Source organism: Chlorocebus sabaeus, chromosome 8 (genome assembly GCF_047675955.1).
Source record: "Chlorocebus sabaeus isolate Y175 chromosome 8, mChlSab1.0.hap1, whole genome shotgun sequence".
NCBI classification, from domain to species: Eukaryota; Metazoa; Chordata; class Mammalia; order Primates; family Cercopithecidae; genus Chlorocebus; species Chlorocebus sabaeus.
The window spans coordinates 120,463,634-120,482,532 of NC_132911.1; the positions used below are offsets into that span (position 1 = coordinate 120,463,634).

Sequence of the window (18,899 nt, forward strand, 5' to 3'; positions counted from 1 at the left end):
CATAGTACAAAAACAAAATATTTCTGAAATGCTTGAGCAGTATCTTCTTTCTGAAGCAGAAAATAACTCCATCTCTTTCTAAACACTGACTTAATCAAAAGAGGATAGAAGGGAATGGATACCAGACACATATGGATGATCTTTGTCCCTCAAAACTTTATTTAGCAAGCTGATTTCAGGTTGACAAAGTCAACATCAGCAGAGTTCCTATCCAATCTATTACCAATCGGAATCACAAATTCCAAATAAGTAAAAGCCAAACTAATGATGTCTATAGTATAAACCCTCATTTCCCAGAATTTATATAATTTTCCCAAAGTATCAGATACCACGTGAAGTAGGCTAGCCTGACAGACTCCCAGGTCACACATTATCAAAAGTTATGGTGAGACCTGTGTTAATATCCATTTGTATGCACTGCAGAGACACACTTGTGATGAACACCCTTACCTTCATCAAAGTCAGCATCATCCTCTGTGTGCTGAGGGAAAGGAAAGCAGTTGGTAATTTCAAGTCGATCTTCTACAACCAGGCCCAAAAGCACTCCTTGAACAACTTCAGTTCCTTGTCCTTCTTCTTGATAATGTTTGATTATCTTTAATACCACCTAAAACACACACACACAGAAAGGAGCTTAACAACCATCCTAGTTTATTATTTCCTTTATTTCTAAGAAAAAACAAAATAAACTGCACTAGGTTTGCAAAACCACAAAATTAAATAAGAGGAATAAATAAATGTCTTACAAATCCTTTCCTTTACCCTTACATAAATAATAAAGCTCACATAATCTAAATGTAGATCTGAAACCCCAGGAGTTGGACTACATGTCAAAAACGTCTATGTACAGCACTTATGCTCTTAAATCAAAGCTCCCCCATGGTCTGGCATCTAGGAGTTCCTTCAGCCAAATCAAACAATAAATACCCCCTCAACCTGCGGCTATTATTGAGAAAGTGATCATGTTAATAGACATGTAAATGACAAAAATCAATAAGATACAGAGATAAAGGTCTCAATTATTGGGACACCTGAAAGCAGAGCCTTCTGATAAATTCTTATTTTGCCTTTCTCAACAGATCATCTCCATAGTCAGAGGATGCGACAATGGGAATCTGGTTGGTACAGTCTCCAGCATGTATCCAACAAGAATCTGGTTGGTACAGTCTCCAGCATGATCTAGTTTTCCTCAACCAGAAGGATTCACTAAACAACCTCTCATGGAATAACCAGATCTTATACTACTCTCTCCTTTAATATTCCCATAAAGATAAAAGAGGTAACACCGTGCATAGGTGGACAAGCAATTAAAGTCTGCAATAATAATAATACTAATAATTTCTACAACATGGGGTTAATATATGTAAAGTGCTTTTTATAGTGCCTGACACTTATTAATAATAATAACATTAATATTTTATATAAGCCCATGGCCTGAAGACCAAAAGGCAACACATTCAAAATTGTAATGTAAAGTTCTCAGAGGGAAAAGAAGTCTAACAAGAAAATGACAATTTATTTGTACGTTATTAGTGCCCCATTAAAACAAATGTATTACTGTTAGAAATTAAGTAATGGGTGGGCCAGGCACACACAGGGCGGGCAGCTACTTCTGTGTGCAGCCTGAGTCCACAGGTCAGCTCAGCCACAGGGGTGGTGAAGAAACAGCCTAAGAGGGAATCAATGCGGTTGTCAGCTAAACTTGCCCCCGCAAAAGTGGAAACAAAGCTAAAAAAGGCAGCAGGAAAGGATAAATCTTCAGACAAAAAAGTGCACACAAACGGAAAAGGGGAGCAAAGGGAAAACAGGCCAAAGTGGCCAACCAGGAAACTAAAGAAATTTACCTGCACAAAACGAAGAAACTAAAACTGAGAAAAGTCCAGCCTCTGATGACGCCAGAGATAAAGAAGCCGAGTTTAACTGATATCATAGCACACTGCATTTTATCAGTAGTCCCTATTCCCCTTCTTGTACAACCCAGAGGAATACTGTTATCAACTACTTTATAAACACAAGTTTGTGCGAGATATTGAATTATGGGAGGGTTTGACTGTCTTGTCAGCTTAACATTCCATAGTTGGGGGTTAGTTTTTATATCCTGTAATACAAAGCATATTAAATGGCAATATGGAGTTACAGTACTGCATTTAATGTCTTGAACAGTTTAAATTACTTTCACTCCCACATTATTTTTAGTAGAACTATTTCCTAAAGAAAAACACTCTTTGATCATGACTCTCCCTGTCATAATTGTATGCACTGTAACATCTTTGGTAGTGGGAGTCCTGCTTTTCTAAATAACTTTGTCAATGTGCTGTGGAAGATCGAAACTTTGAGTATGTAGTCCATACGGTATTATATTGTGAATTGGTGAGATCTATGTAACAGCTTACTAACATGTGAAGATACTGGCACTTGATAGCCTCTTACGGAAAATTTGCTTCCCAATTTTAAGCTGGAAAGTCACTGAAATAACTTTAAAAATTACAACACATGGCTTTTTAGATTTTTGGTATATATGTTAAGAATTGCGAACAAACTGAAATGTCTGTGTACTGATCCTCAACACAACCAATAAACCAATTATGAAAGAAAAAAAGAAACTAATTAATGACCAGTTAATGACAGCACATTACATTTACTAAACATTATATGACAGGCAATAACCTAATTATTTCGCATGTATTACCCTATCATGTAATTTTCACAACAACCTTAGGGGAAAGGTACAGTTATACTCATTTTATAGATAAGAAAACTGAGGTAGAGAGAAATTAAGTAAATGGCTAATGGTCACACATCTAGGAAGTAGTGGAGCCAAGATTTAAACCTAGTTGAAGTTCAAAGCTTGTGTGTATACTTTAATAACAAGGAGATGATTTTCATATTACTAAATTGATAATTAAAATAACCGGTTAGTAACAGACAACAGACATGCAGTAAAAACTGTGTTATGAATAGATCCAAAAAGACTACACCAGTAAGATATGGAGCTCCAAAGGAGAGCAAGCAGTCAGCAGGGAAAAGAGCTCAAAATGGATTAACACCAACTAATAAGACTGGCAGACCTTCAATACTATGAAATTAAAGAAGTACACAACCTACACATTCCTGTATGAAAGACCTCTCCACTTCTTGAAAGGCACAAAAATGGGCTTGATGAGTCATACAAGTATGGGTATGAGTTCCAGCTCCAGCATGTACTAGCTGTGCCCTTGAGAAAGCTATTTAATCTTCTCAAGCCTTAGATTATAATTTGCAAAATAGCACTATTTCATATCATTACCGACACTACTAAAAATGACACAGTATAGAGTTCTTTGCAGAGTCTGCCACATACTAAGTGCTCAATAAATGACCAATATTGTTGATTTTTGTCAATAACTAATGCTTATTCAACATACCTCTCTGCCAAAAAAATCATTTTCACACTTAAAAAACAGAACAAACACAGATGATTAAGAAGGGATAAACTAAACTGATAGTTATTACAAACACATCTATCAATTCATCTAGGTTACCTAGATTCCTTTACACTAACCCCTACTAATGAAATTGCTGAACCACTACTGAAATCAAAGTAAACAAGAGATACTAGAAGATATACATGAGCTTAACACAGTTCTTTAGACAAATTCTAGAAGTGATTCCTAAACAGCTGATTTCTACATATGCAAAAGACAATACTGGTGACTAGGACCAGCACAGTTTCATAAAGAAGCCAGGTGAAAATAACCTCATTTCCAGTTACGAAGAAAATAGCAATAAAAAAAAATTAATATATTTTAAAACAAGTTATTACAGTTCAAACTATATTGAAAACTGTCTTAACTCTAACAAAAGTGAATTCTAAAAGGATCAGTAAGGATAACGTAACCAAACAGCACACCAGGCTTGACATGCTTGCCAAACAGCCAATGCAATTTTATGTATTATCAATAGAATACAGTGCTCCAAGTAAAAGAAATAATTATCTCACTCTTTCAACATCACTGAACTGTTATCCTCAGTTCTTCACAATGACCCAAGAGAAAATTTACCAGTAACAGTACCCAACTAAGAAATGAGAAAAACACAAAAAACAATCAGTATGCGTAAGAATCCACAGAAAAGGGTAATTACAAGATAGAAAGCTTAAAATCCTATGACGAGAACCAGTAAAATTAATGCAAATCTCTCTCTAGGCAAGGGACACTCAAAAAAAGCACTTTCCAAACACTGAAGAGCACTTTGGTTGCTAGAGGATTAGTCTTACTTTGAAGGTAAAATCTAAGGACCACAGGTGATAGTTTCTGGAAAGAAGATTTCAACTGGGGAGGCTGTCCAAAAAAGAAAGCATTCAGGAAAGACTCGATCACTAAAATAATTTCCAACTTTAATATTTATGATCTTGTCATTTTAATATAATCTGATAAAGTACTCAGGAAAAAAAAAACCATTATTATCAAAACTAAGCTAGCTCATTCTTCATTGTGACATTTTATGATCGTCCTACTTCCTACATACACACTAAAACCTCAATTCTTTAGTTCAAGAAGTAATGTCGTGGAGATGCCTTAGAGTAGGATTCATTTGGAGCAGGGGTTCCCAACCCCCAGGCCACAGACAGGTACTGCTCGGGTACTGCTCCGTGTCCTGATAGCAACCTGGCTGCACGGCGGGAGGTAAACTGCCTAAACTCGTCTCCTGTCAGGTGACCTGTGGCACTGATTCTCATAGAAGCACAAACCTTTATTGTGAACTGCACATACGAGGGATCTAGGTTGCATGCTCCTTTGGAGAATCTAATGTCTGACAATCTGAGGTGGAACAGTGTCGTCCAGAAACCATCCTCTTATCTCCCCACAACTATCCCTGCGTGGAAAAACGGTCTTTCACGAAACTAGTCCCTGGTGCCAGAAAGGTTGTGGACATTGATCTAGATGTTAAAAGGAAAGGAAATTCCTGATTCAATAGAACTAAATGACATACATACTTCTGCTACTCTACACAGATAACCAAGAATTTCCCATGTATATGTATTTCAAAGTTTCTTAGATTTGAAGTATCTTTAATAAGAGACAGAATCAATGCGCTCATTGTTTCCCCTTGTAAAGGTTCCCATAAAAATGAAAGGATGATATACTCACCACATCTTTAACACCTAACACAGATACTGGCACATAAAAGATACTCAAAACAGGGCCGGGCGCGGTGGCTCAAGCCTGTAATCCCAGCACTTTGGGAGGCCGAGACGGGCGGATCACGAGGTCAGGAGATCGAGACCATCCTGGTTAACATGGTGAAACCCCGTCTCTACTAAAAAATACAGAAAACTAGCCGGGCGAGGTGGCGGGCGCCTGTAGTCCCAGCTACTCGGGAGGCGGAGGCAGGAGAATGGCGTGAACCCGGGAGGCGGAGCTTGCAGTGAGCTGAGATCCGGCCACTGCACTCCAGCCTAGGCGGCAGAGCGAGACTCCGTCTCAAAAAAAAAAAAAAAAAAAAAGATACTCAAAACATATTTTGCTGAAGGAATGAATGGCAAACACTTATCAATCACTTATGATATGTCAAGCTAAGACCACTAAGTGTCTTACACGCAATGACTCACTGAATCCTTACAACCACCCTATGAAGTCAGTTATATTATTTTCCCATTTTACATAAGGAAACAGAGATAAGCTGACAGGGAATCCAGCCAGGAAAGTGAGATCTGACTTCTGAGTCCAAAGCACTTCTAATTACTTCACAATAAATGAGTGACACCAAGCTGAGCGCACCAAACATGGTGATAACAGCAAAGGCTGAAAAAGACACATGGAAAGCTTAACCATTCTTCAAAACAAAAACACTCTCCTGTTATATTTTGTTTACATGTATCACAAATGACCCCGCCATTTGTGATACATATACACTCATGAGCCCTATTTACTCATTCTCAGCTAAGCAAAATCACCTAAAGAGTTTTTTTTAGATAAATGAAGAGGGGTCCTCATTCTGGATACACATTAGAGCCATCTGGGGAGCTTTAAAGTATACTAATGCCTGAGCACACTCCTGAAATTCAGCTAACTGATATGGGATGGGTTCCTATACTGGGTTTGGTGGGCGGTGTCTGTTTTCAGTTTCTCCAACTTACTCTAACATCCTATTTAATTCTAACTTTCAATGAAGTTGTACGGCCTAGCTTTCCTTTGTTTTTGTTTTGTTGTAACTCCTCAGGCGACTACAATACACTGCTGGTCAAACCCCAATTTCCTTTCCTCTGTTTTAAGACTTCGTGAGGTGCTGAAAAGTGAAGGCACTGAGAAATACAGACCCAAAAGTGAATATGTTGTTTATAAATAAACATAAATATCCCCCTAATAAGAGGAATTCAAGCCCTACTTGGAAGAATCTCTACAACATATAAACAAGAGGGAAGGTAATACCAGCAACCCATCTTGAAATATTCATGTTTTCTGCAGCACAGTAAGACACCTTAGGATCTGACCCCATATCTAAGACTGTTATGAACTGTTGCTGACTAGATTTGTTTATCCTATAAATTAGTGGGTAAATGAGGATTCTACTATGAATTATGCCTCAAGGGACAGAAGCAAACTTGCCAGTAGAAACCTAACTCATCAAATTCTTCTACACCTTCTGAAACTTTGTCACGTTCTGGGTCTAAATGCTTAACGTACTCTATGTGCCCTAAACAGTAAGTATTGTTCTTTGATTAGGTCAGTTGCCTCTCAAACCGTTTCCCAGATTTCTGAAGTTTACACAGTCTCAAGTTGGGCAGATCTTCAAGGAATCCCAACCTGCAAGACAGTAAACAGATGTCCTGTCTGCTGAAATTACCCTGAAGGGAACAGTTTTCTACTATTGTTCATTATTCAGTGTAACTATTTGAAAAAGCAAAGCAGACTATTACGCAATCTCTAATGAACACAAAGCTATTTTTTAAAGTGTCTGGCTTTAAAAAAAAGAAAAGAAAAAGAAAAGAAAACCTATTAGATTTTAGATTTTTAAATCTAAAAATCTAAACCTATTAGATTAGATTTTTAGATTTTTGCCCGAAAATCTAAAAGCAAGAAAGAATTTAACTTCTCTGACAAGTATTCTCTGCATTATAGGATAAAATATAAATACCAATCTAAAATAGCCAAATAAATAACACTACTAATTCAATAAATCTAAAATTTAGAAGAGTTAAGAATGGCAGGTAAAATCTTCCATCCTTCCTAAAGGGAAAGATTTAACAGAATCTCTAAGACCTCTCTATCAAAATCACATCAAAGACTCAGTTCCATGGCAGGGAACAGTTCAAATTTGACCAAAATAAATATTACAGTTTTTTGATGAACTAGAATAATTTCCCATCAAACATAATGTCTGCATAGACCAGTAACTACAGAAAGATTTGAAATCTTTCTGCATAGAATCACTAGGCTTCTGTTATTTTGACTTCTTTCATTCCTTCATCCATTCATTCATTCATTCATTCACTTAGATATTTACTGAGTGACTTTTCAGATCAGTCACCTCTGCCAGGCCCTGGAAATATGAAACTAAATCAAACACATAGGTCTTCCTTTCATGGGGCTCATATTTTTTAGAACAGCAAGTCTCAAACACACTGTTTCTCTTTACTCTCACACAACTGCTGACACCAGATGTGTGGGTTCTTTCTATACCATGTAATTCTTCAATTCGCCAAACACCAGCTGGGTATCTTACAATTTAATTCAATTTTTGACACTATCTTCCTGAAGTTAGTGTCAGATTCCAAAAGTTAAGGGCACAGTCCTACAAGACTGCCCTAACTTCAGATGCCAATTCCAAATCCAGGCCTCCAGTACGTCTGACCAACCAGTGATAAATCGGGAGTTCCCACAAAACCCTCCTCAGATTGAATAATTTGCTAGAATGACTCACAGAATTCAGAGAAACACTTTACTTGCATTTACAGTTTATTATAAAGGACATGACAAAGGATACAAATGAAAAGCCAGATGAAGGGATGCACAGGACAAAGTATTTGAGGTTAGGGGGCAGAGCTTCTCTGGGCCTCCATCCTCCCAGCTCCTCCAAGTGTCTGGAAACCCAAAAGCTCATCAAATCTTATACAAGAGTTTTTACAGAGCTTAATGGATGGAGCTTAATCTCCAGCCCAGCTACCCTCCTTTCCAGAGGTCAGTGGGGCTGAAGGTTCCAACCCGCTAATCACTTGCTCTTTTGGGTGACTAGCCCCATCCTGAGGGGCTTGACCCAAACCATCTCATCAGCATTAACTCAGGTGTGACCAAAGGGGAAGCATTATGAATAAAAGACAGTCCTATCACTCAGGAAATCCTAAAGGTTTGGGGAACTGTGTGACAGGAACAAGAACAAAGACTAAAGATATTTCATGTTATTTCAAGGCCCTTTAAAATTAAAAAAAAAAAACTCTTAAAACATTTTAAAAATCCCTAAAATTTTCACAGACCCCTCAAAAATCTTATACATTGATATCTGCATATCAGAAATTCAGACCAAGAAATGTCTGAAATATTTATTTCTCTTAAAAATAACTTCTATTGGAAGTTTTGAAAAAAAATAAAAATAAATGCATTGCATGCTAATATAAACTATGTTTTAATGAAAAAATATTTTATAAAATAAGGTAATTTTATCAGGATATAAGAACAACAACGTTTCTCATTTTCGTAAAAAATTTACATTTTCAAAAAAAAAATTTAATCCAGGAGAGGAGAGACGTAGTTTTACATTTTTGTAAATCTTTTTAATATCTGGTTTAATAGAAAACAGATGGATAATCATATCTGTTCTTGCAGTCAATCCTTTATGATATGACACACATCATGTAGCATCTGGAAACCTCCATCAAACAGTCGTGAAATAATGAGAGTAAAAATGACAAATTATGTGTTATTATGAAAATAAGTTTTGACCTTGGAGACTCTCTAAAAGGGTGTCCAAGATCCTCACACTTTAGGAACCACTATTCTAGAATGACAATTAGGAAAATTAATGTGATTACAGATTGTGGAAATTGCTAAGAAGAAAAGGAGAAATGTAACGAGGAGGGGCAGGGAGGCAGCCTTAACTGAAGGGAATCCAGGAAGGGCTTCTGAGAGGATACCTGACCAGAGAGCTGAAGAACAAGCCATCAGCCCTAGGAAAACTTGGGAGAAGAGAATACTTGATGATTATGGATTTTTAATCTTTAAAAATGCTAATATTTACATTTCATAAAGCACACAAGTTGTATTTTAGGGGAAGAAAAAGGTCTCTAGACGGATAAGCACTAGCGTGGGAGTGATACACATTCACATTTTTACTAAAAGGAAGTGTTAGATAAATAATAGCCCCACTTACCGGCATAAAGTTGTGTGTTTTCGAGACAGGATCTCGCTCTGTCACCCAGGCTGGAGGGCAGTGGCACAATCCCGACTCACTGCAACTTCTGCCTCCCAGGTTCAAGCGATTCTCCTGCCTCAGCCTCCCTAGTAGCTGGAATTACAGGTGCCTGCCACCACACCCAGCTAAGTTTGTTTCGTATTTTTAGGGGAGACGGGGTTTCACCATATTGGCCAGGCTGGTCTCATACTCCTGGCCTCAAGTGATCTACCCGCCCGGGGCCTCCAAAAATGCTGGGATTACAGGCGTGAGCCACCACGCCAAGCAGGAATAGTTATATCTTAAAATAACATTAAGTAATTCAAAACTACCAATTACATTTATGTTTTGTTAATGAATTATAAAATACAATATACTAGTAAAACCCTTTCAAGAAAAGTTACCATAGCTTTTAATTAGCAATATGCGTATTCCTGATGCCAGGGTCAGGGTCAATCTTTACCTAGTAGGCATGTCTATGAAGCTAACACCAGAATTCCTCTAATAAAGGCTGCAACTCCAATAAAGTTCAGAGGTAAAAAGAAAACGATTTAAGAAACATATGGGACTTTCAGGACCTGCAAGTTGATGCTGTCACATCCCAAAATACATCAGACTAGATACAATCAGCAAAATCCAGGAGCCGAGTAATAATCCAATCTCTGTTCTTGGGCCAGGATATGGAGTTTTGAACTTGTCTGAGCCACGAAAGTAGAAAGTGAGACCTTTCTAAAAAGCTTCCACTCTATGAAAATTGCTAGTGTGGAAGCAGAAAACAGTAACTACAATATCTTATTAGCTAAACATAAACGCACCAAATGACTATACCTAGTCCCAGGAACCTACCCAAGAGAAATAAAAACATCCAAAGACATAAAAACATACAAATGTTCATGGTAGACATTCATAAGAGCTAAAAACTGGAAGCAACCCAAACCACCAAATGCAGATGAATAAATAAACTGCAGCACACGTTGAATATCCCTCACCCAAAATGCTTGGGACCACACGTGTTCCAGATTTCGGAATATTTGCATTTTCAATCCTATCTTTACACCACAGAGCAGAGAATAAGCAAAAACACCACCACCACCACCACCACACAGTGAGTAATGCAGACAGGTCGTCTTGGCCCCATGTGGATCATCATGGGAATCTGCTGTTGATGTATCAAGCCCCCACTTTATCATGCTCTGCAGGTATGCTTGCAGGGGGCAATTTGGGCATACAGGGAAAAAAAAAAACTTCGTAACATAGCTGAAGGAGACTGGGAGGGTCTCTTTCCCCTTGGAGCCCCCAAATAAACTGTGTGGTGCGCACCTGTGTTTTGACAACGATCCATCACATGAAGTGAGGTATAGAATTTTCCATTGTGGCATCATGTCAGCGCTGAAAAAGTTTCACAGTTTGGAACTTTTCAAATTCTAGATTTTCCAATTAGGGATGTTCAACCTGTATATCTGTTCTATGGAATTATACTCAACAATAAAAAGGAATAAAATATCAATAGACAAAACAGGGAGGAATCTCAAAAACATACCAAGTGAAAGAAGTTAAACAAAATGTTATGTACTACGCACATAATTTCATTTACATGAAATTCTAGAAAAGGCAAAACAATAGTAACAGGAAGCTAATAGATAAGTGGTTGCCTAGGGCCAAAGTGAGAAGGCAAATACCGACTGCAGAAGGATACCAGGAAACTCTCCAAGTGGGAAACTATTCTATTAATACATCTTGATTGTGGTAGCAGTTAAGCAATTGTTTACAATTACTAAAGTTCATCCAACTGTGCATTTAAAATGAATGGAATTGCCAAGTGCAGGGGCTCATACCTGTAATCCCAGCACTTCGGGAGGCTGAGGCCAGAGGATCATGGGGACAGGAGATTGGGACCATCCTGACTAACACAGTGAAACCCCATCTCTACTAAAATACAAAAAAATTATCTGTGCATGGTGGCACGTGCCTATAGTTCCAGCTACTTGGGAGGCTGAGGCAGACGAATCGCTTGAACCAGGGAGGTGGAGGTTGCACCTTTGCACTCCAGCCTGGGCGACAGAGCAAGACTCCGTCTCACAAAAAAAAAAAAAAAGAGTGGAATTCGTTGTGTACAAATAATACCGTAACTGAGCAAAATCATACACACTTTAAAAGTCTGATGAAGAAACAATTCATACATGCGCTGACTCCTAATTTTACTCTCAATTTCAGAATTCAAAGATCCCCTGAGATGCTGTAATACCCAAAGAGCTAAGCTAAAAACCACAACTATAACCCCACCTATTATGTATAATATAAAATAAATATCTATTGACTCATGTTTTTAATAAACCTAGGTCACCAAAAATAAACTGTATTATTGTAGAAGACAAAGTATACTACTTAGAATTTTCCTGTTTACAGTATTTTGGAATTTAATGAGATTATTTAGACAACAGATAATTTGTTCCTAGAAAAGCCTGCTTATGTAAAACAAATTCAGAGAAACTGGAAAACGTTAAAATACTTACCATCTCCCTGCCCAAAAAGACATGATTTTTTTTTAAATTCACACTACCCAATATTCTATATCAAAAAGCGTACTTCTCAAAGTATGCAAGCCCTAAAAGCAAACATTCAAACCTGAAGGGCAGATATGCGCTTGAAAAGATCTATGAACCTCTTAAAATCAACAGCAATATTTTCTATCTGTGTACTTGAAGGCATTTCCCTGGGGGGGGGGGGGGGGGGAAGACTTTGTCATTCTTCAAATTCCCAAAAAAGCCCATAACCCAAAAAGAAAGTTTTAAAAATTAATAGGGCCGAGTGCAGTGGCTGGTGCCTGTAATCCCAGCACTCTGGGAGGCTGAGGCAGGCCGATTACCTGAGGTCAGGAGTTCCAGACCAGTCTGACCAACATGGTGAAACCCATCTCTACTAAAAATACAAAATATTGGCCGGGCATGATGGCTGGCACCTGTAACCCCAGCTACACAGGAGGCTGAATGCAGGAGAATCACTTGAACCTGGGAGGCGGAGGCTGCAGAGAGCCGAGATCCCACCACGGTACTCTAGCCTGGGCAACAGAGCAAGACTCTGTCTCAACCAAAAAAAAAAAATTAACGGTAATAAAAACTTATTACCTACATGTAGTTACGTGTTGGAATGAAGAAGAATGATGCCGGATGTGGGTGGCTCATGCCTGTAATCCTGGCACTTTGGAAGATCTAATTGGGCAGACTGCCTGAGCTCAGAAATTCAAGACCAGCCTGGGCAACATGGTAAAACCCCATCTCTACTAACACAAAAAAAATTAGCCAGGCCTGGTGGTGTGCACCAGTAGTCCCAGCTACTCTGTAGGCTGAGGCAGGAGAATCGCTTGAACCCAGGAAGCGGAGGTTGCAGTGAGCCGAGATTATGCCATTACACTCCAGCCTGGGCGACTCCAGAGTGAGGCTCCATCTCAAAAAAAAAAAAGAAGAATGGGTATGGACGTATGGATGGACATACTTCTTCCTTTATACATCTGTATTTTAGTTATAATAGAATTGAGCATGTGTTTGTTTTTAATTCAAAAAGCATCAAATAAAAAAACTGAGGAAAAAGATCTTTAAAATACAGCAATAACTGTGATTTGCTATGTGGAGTTTCACAAAATAGAACAAACTAATGTTTCATTTTTTTCTGACAGTGCTACTGAGTTGACAATGATGGAGACATAATATATCTTGATTTTAGCAGGTCCCTTTACATCTGTAAAATATGAGCTGAATGAAGCAGTTAAGACTTGAAAGGACGAGAAAAAGAAGCCCACACACTACAAGCCAAAGCACCTGCTGATTTTAAATTCTCATCTCTTGTTAACCTGACTCCTCTTCAACTCTGTGAATATCACTGCACACACATATACAAATTGCCAGAAAATATGCACACATACACACACCATCAACTTAAAGAGGTAACTAACATCTGGCCTGGTTTTCAACAAGCAGAGAGGCCTGTTTAAGAGAAGCCTAACCTATGCTTCAACAATTGAACAATTTGTCCAAATTTATTACAATAAACCTTCACCAGGAAAAGCAGGCTTCCCATCATCTTTGTAACAGACACGATAAGGATCTGCTGAAAAGCCCTACTAAAATAATTAGGGACAGAAGTAACTTTAAACTGTTAGAACCATACCACCTATCATTTTTAAGCCTGCTTTATAAAGCTGAGCTACGGAATGCTGAGGTTACAACCTGTTGATCTTTTTAAACAGTTCACAGTATTCAAAAACACTGAATTATTAAAATGTTTTACTACTAAAACTAATTTAAAAATTAAGTAAATCTAATGGTATTCAGTGGTCACAATACTATTTTAAATACAGTTCAATTAAATTCTTAAATTATTACTCTTGCTGGGAACAGGCCCCAAAATCTGGCCATAAACTGGCCCCAAAATTGGCCATAAACAAATCTTCTGCAGCACTGTGACATGCTTCTGATGGCCTTGACGCCACACTGGAAGGTAGTCAGTTTACTGGAATGACAGCAAAGAATACCTGGACCACCCAGGGCGGAAAACCCCTTAAGGCGTTCTTAGACCACAAACAACAGCATGAGCGATCTGTGCCTTAAGGACATGCTCCTGCTGCAGATAACTAGCCAGAGCCATCCCTTTATTTCTGCCCATCCCTTTATTTCCCTTAAGGAACACTTTTAGTTAATCTATAACCTAAAGAAACAATGTTTATCACTGGCTTGCTGTCAATAAATATGTGGGTAAATCTGTTCTGGGTTCTCAGCTCTGAAGGCTGTGAGACCCCTGATTTCCCACTCCACACTCCATGTTTCTGCATGTGTGTCTAATTCCTCTAGCACCACTGGGTTAGGGTCTCCCTGACAGAGCTGGTCTCAGCAACTCTGGTTACAGAAAGATGCTATTAGTCAAAACAGACACGAAAATAGTTTACAACAATGCTTCTCAAGTTATCAGTGGTGAAGAACCCATTTTCCCACAATCTATCACAGACCAATACTTTAGTAAATTACAATAAAAATTACTTACTAGAAAGATGAAAATTAAAAAACACACACACACACACACACAAGTCCAGGGATATCACTTGGATATCACAGCAGTGTCAAACTACTCTAATAAAAGTTTCTAAACACTCAGTCTCAACCCTGTGTTTATTCTGTGCAGGCCAGTGTTCCCAAACCATTCCTCGTACTTTGAACAGCACTGGTTTACAGAATCCGTAACATTAAGCAGGTAAACAGTTCTTTTCCAACTCCCAAAATTGAGCATTTAGACTACAGAATCAAACACATTTATGTCACAAAGTCTCTCAAAATACGTGAACACAATAGACATGAGCTCCAAACTGTGTAATATCAAGCACTTATGTAACTGTAAGCCCAGTAGCATAAGACTGTGTCAACAGTTGAGAAGACAGTAAGAAATAGTTTTCTCTGCCACTCCTTGCTGCTTCTACAGATGACAGGCATAATCCTCCACTGAGGTCAAATCACAACTCCCTTAGCTCCAATTCTATTCTGAACATTGTATTTTTAAGAATGGTTTAAAAAAAAAAAAAAAAAAAAAAAAAAAAACTTGTTTCAGCAGCAGGGCCCACTTTGAATCACAGCTTCTATAAGATAGTGATTTATTTATTCAGTGAGTAAGCCCAGCTGAAACCCCAACATTCAAACCTCTCACTGCTGTCTTCCATTTGTTGTCTAGTACGCAGTAATTCTAGAAATATTTATTTCTTTGTAAAAATGTAATGTTTGAGTAAAAGAAAAAAAACTTTAGTAAAAGCTTAAACATGAATTCTTATGAATGTATACACCAGTGTGACTGACTCCCCAACCCTGTAGTCGACACAAACAGAAAAATCCTATAGCATAGTGGTTGAGGGGCTGGGAACCAGAATCCAAAATACAGTTTGAGTGCCAGCTCTGCGGCCTTAGGTAAGTTACCTTATCTACCCTAGCCACACCTTCCTCCTACAGAGATAAAGACAGTACCAATCTCAAGCACTGTTGCAAAAATTAAAAAATAATACACTCAAACTACCCAGCACACAATTACTAGTAAGTCTTCAGTAAATGTTAGCTACTATTATAACAAGTATTAAAACAAACATTTCACCTCTTCTCTTTTTTCTCCCTTTTTATTTTTTAGAATCATCGAGTCTGATTTAATTTTTTTCTATCTTTTTTTTAGAATTGTCATATTTCACCTACTCTCATTCATTCATCTATCCATCTGTCCATCCAAGGAATATTCAGTGACTAAAATATGCCTAGTTACCCTTATGGTACAGACACTTCTCTCCTCAGAATGTTTACAGTTCATTCCTCAGAGAGGTTTTTTTCAGCCTAATAAGAGGTGAATTATAACTTATTAACCCAACTGATGCCAAACTTCCATTTTTTTTAAGACGCATCAATCACCTGGACATGCTATCCTTATAACAACCCATACCACAAAGTTTTACAACAAGATGCTTTAAATCTGCATTAAAAAGTCAAGAGTTCAATTAAATTTACTCAAAATATTCTGTATACATGTGTGTTTATCTGTATGTAATTTTCCCTTAAAACATCATTAAAGACAAAGTACAGTCCATACATTTCTTAAAAGTCTGAAATAAAAAAGACAAAGCTCAAACTGTACCAGTCACTGCCTAGTTGAAGAAGAGGTCAGGCAGGATGCACAATTCCTACTTGGCTTTATTACAGTTTTGTAGCTTCTGGGAGGTAAGTCCCACAGCCTGAATTTCTCATATCAATCACCGTCAAAGAACAGCTATTGCTGCAGAAGATTTTTATTCTCAAAGAAACTGTAATGCTGTAAAATCTCCCTTCAGCATATTCTGCAAAGTCAGTATCTAGACTTTCATTTAATTCTGGCTTCTTTCACTGACTGATCGTGAACTTGGCAGTTTTCTTATTTGGTTAAGCCTAGATCATTTTTTCTAACACTGAACAAAGATGGTAGTTATTGCCAAAATGTAAATTCAAAAAGCAGAAAGCTGCATTAGTCTTAAATTTAACACATTTTATGGCTCAAGTGGGATAGGGTTCCATTTCATAACTGGCTGAGTCAAACAATAAATGGGATTTAAATCACTGCTGTTAAGTTTTGATGTGAAAGAAATTTAAGTTACTTCAATGGGGAAAAAAAAAAGATTTTTTGCTTCTGACACATATGGGATTAGTTACAATGCTCCAATACACTTAATCAATATCAACCTCTATAATATTTCAGTTTGAAAGGGCATAATTCATTATTATTCTCTTGGATCTAATGCTCACTGATGGTCCACATTTTTAAAGTTAAATCAACTAATAATTGTTGGGAAAAAGAGAAGGTAGAGAATTTAGCCTCAAGAAATTCAAAAGAATGGTAATAATCTTATAAAAATTAGTCACATATAAGTATAATGATGCAATCAAATGTACAAATATATAATCATAATTAAGAATTAACTGATAAGATGTTTAATTTATAAGTTTTTGCTTTACCAATTCAATATACATAACCAACCAGAAAATTTTCCCACATGTACCTGGTTGGTAATTTTTCTAAAATAAAAATGAGTGATTAAAAAGCTTAGCTGAAACAAAATTCATTTCCTTTCTCATAAAACAAAAAAACCATTCAGAATTGTTATGAACTATCTACCTTCTAACACATTCTAAGTTTCTTACATTCAAGCTTATTACATTCAGGAGCACTGGCCACTGCTTAAATAGAAGGCAGGACTTTAGGTGATTTGGGGGCACTCTCATTATAATTTGTTCCTGCCTCCTGATGCAGAAGGAAACACGTGAAAAGCAACTATGATTGCTTCTGGGAAGAGGGTGGTTGGAAGACACGGATGACAGTGAGAGTTTCTTTTCACTATATACTTTTACTTTGTCTTTGATTTGTGTGCCATAGGCATGTATTACCAGTGTAATGGTTGTGTTTAAACCGGCCTAATAAATTAAAAGGGTTTCCATTTTCCTGTATAAAAAGCGCACCACAGTAAGTCCACAAGGTGGTTATTCATCTTCTTTCTGGTCAAGAGGGCCTTCAGAATGAAAACAAAGCTGATGCATTTCTGTGTAAAACGTAAAATGGGAGTTTTCTTCTCTCCAAAAGGAAAATACTTCTATTTTGTTTTAAAGGCTACCAGTAAACCACACTTGAAAACACCATCTACAAGCCCTCGTTTGGAGGATGAAAACAAAAGGTGGCAGGCAAGGCCAGGTGGTGGTGGCTCACACCTGTAATACTAGCGCTTTGGGAGGCCAAGGCAGAAGGATCACCTTAAGGCCAGGAGTTCAAAACCAGCCTGATCAATATAGAGATGCCCCATCTCTACAAAAGAACAATAAAAAAATTAGCCAGGCAAGTTGCCCACACCTGTAGTCCCAGCTACTAGAAGGCTGAGGAGGAGGATCACTCAAGCCCAGGAGTGTAAAACTGCTGTGAGCCATGACCGCACCACTACACTCCAGTCTGGGCAGCACAACGAGATCCTGCCTCAAAAAGCAATAATAGGCCAGGCACAGTGGCTCATGCCTATAATCCCAGCACTTTGGGAGGCTGAGGCAGGAGAATCATTTGAGGCCAGGAATTCAAGACTAGCCTGGCCAACATGGAGAAATCCTACCTCTACTAAAAATAGAAAACAAAAACAAAAATTAGCTAGGTGTGGTAACATGCACCTATGGTCCCAGCTACTAAGGAGGCTGAGGTGGGAGGATTGCTTGAGTCCAGGAGGTAGAGGCTGCGGTGAGCCGAGATCACACCACTGCACTCCAGCCTGGGCAACAGAGCAATATCATCTCAAAAATACATACATACATATATACACACACACACACGCACACACACAGGCACATACACACATACACACATATATAAATAATAAGTTGGGAATTAAAGTTTGATTTTATTTTGTATGTAATAGTGATTTTCCAAAGGGTTGAGTTTTAGGACTACAGCTGTCCATTGAGAAGATAACTTAGCAGCACTGTACAAGTACAAAATAAAAGCTGTTAAGACCAGTTATACAGGCTTTGGTGATAGTTGAGAAAGGCAGCAAGAACTGAACAGTACAGACAATGTAGTTATAAACTCAAAGAACTAAGTAAGTGATCTTAGGAAAACCTGAAGAAACAGTCAAAGACGATACCAGGAGCCTGCATGACTTGGGTAGACAATGGTATCACTAATGGACAGGAAATAAAATTAGATGGTGACGGGGAGAGGTGGAAATATAAAAAGTATTTTTAAAAAAATTCATAGTAAGCCTCAAGATACAACAAACATCTGTGGCACTTAGGTGCTAGTTTAGGTACTATTAAGAAAATCTTAAAATTTTATGCCAAAATGCAGCTGATGTTTAAAGGGTCAAAGACTCAAAGGATTAAAAATACATATTTTTTGACTAAGTTAATACTGAGTTATCACTACTTTTCCCGAATCCAATTTTTTTCTTCTATGCCTTAGCATAGTACCAACATTATCAAGAATATGGCATACTAGTCCAGCAAATTTAAGTA

General features: G+C 37.8%; 1 protein-coding gene across 1 annotated transcript in view; it reads right to left on the reverse strand.

Annotated features, from left to right (window-relative positions):
- EIF3H (eukaryotic translation initiation factor 3 subunit H) overlaps window positions 1-18,899 on the reverse strand; it is a 108,113-nt gene that overhangs the window by 76,945 nt on the left and 12,269 nt on the right. The window contains exon 2 of the mRNA XM_008001406.3: window positions 451-607. Coding sequence (XP_007999597.1) covers window positions 451-607 — 157 coding nt within the window. The remainder of the gene's footprint in view (window positions 1-450; window positions 608-18,899) is intronic.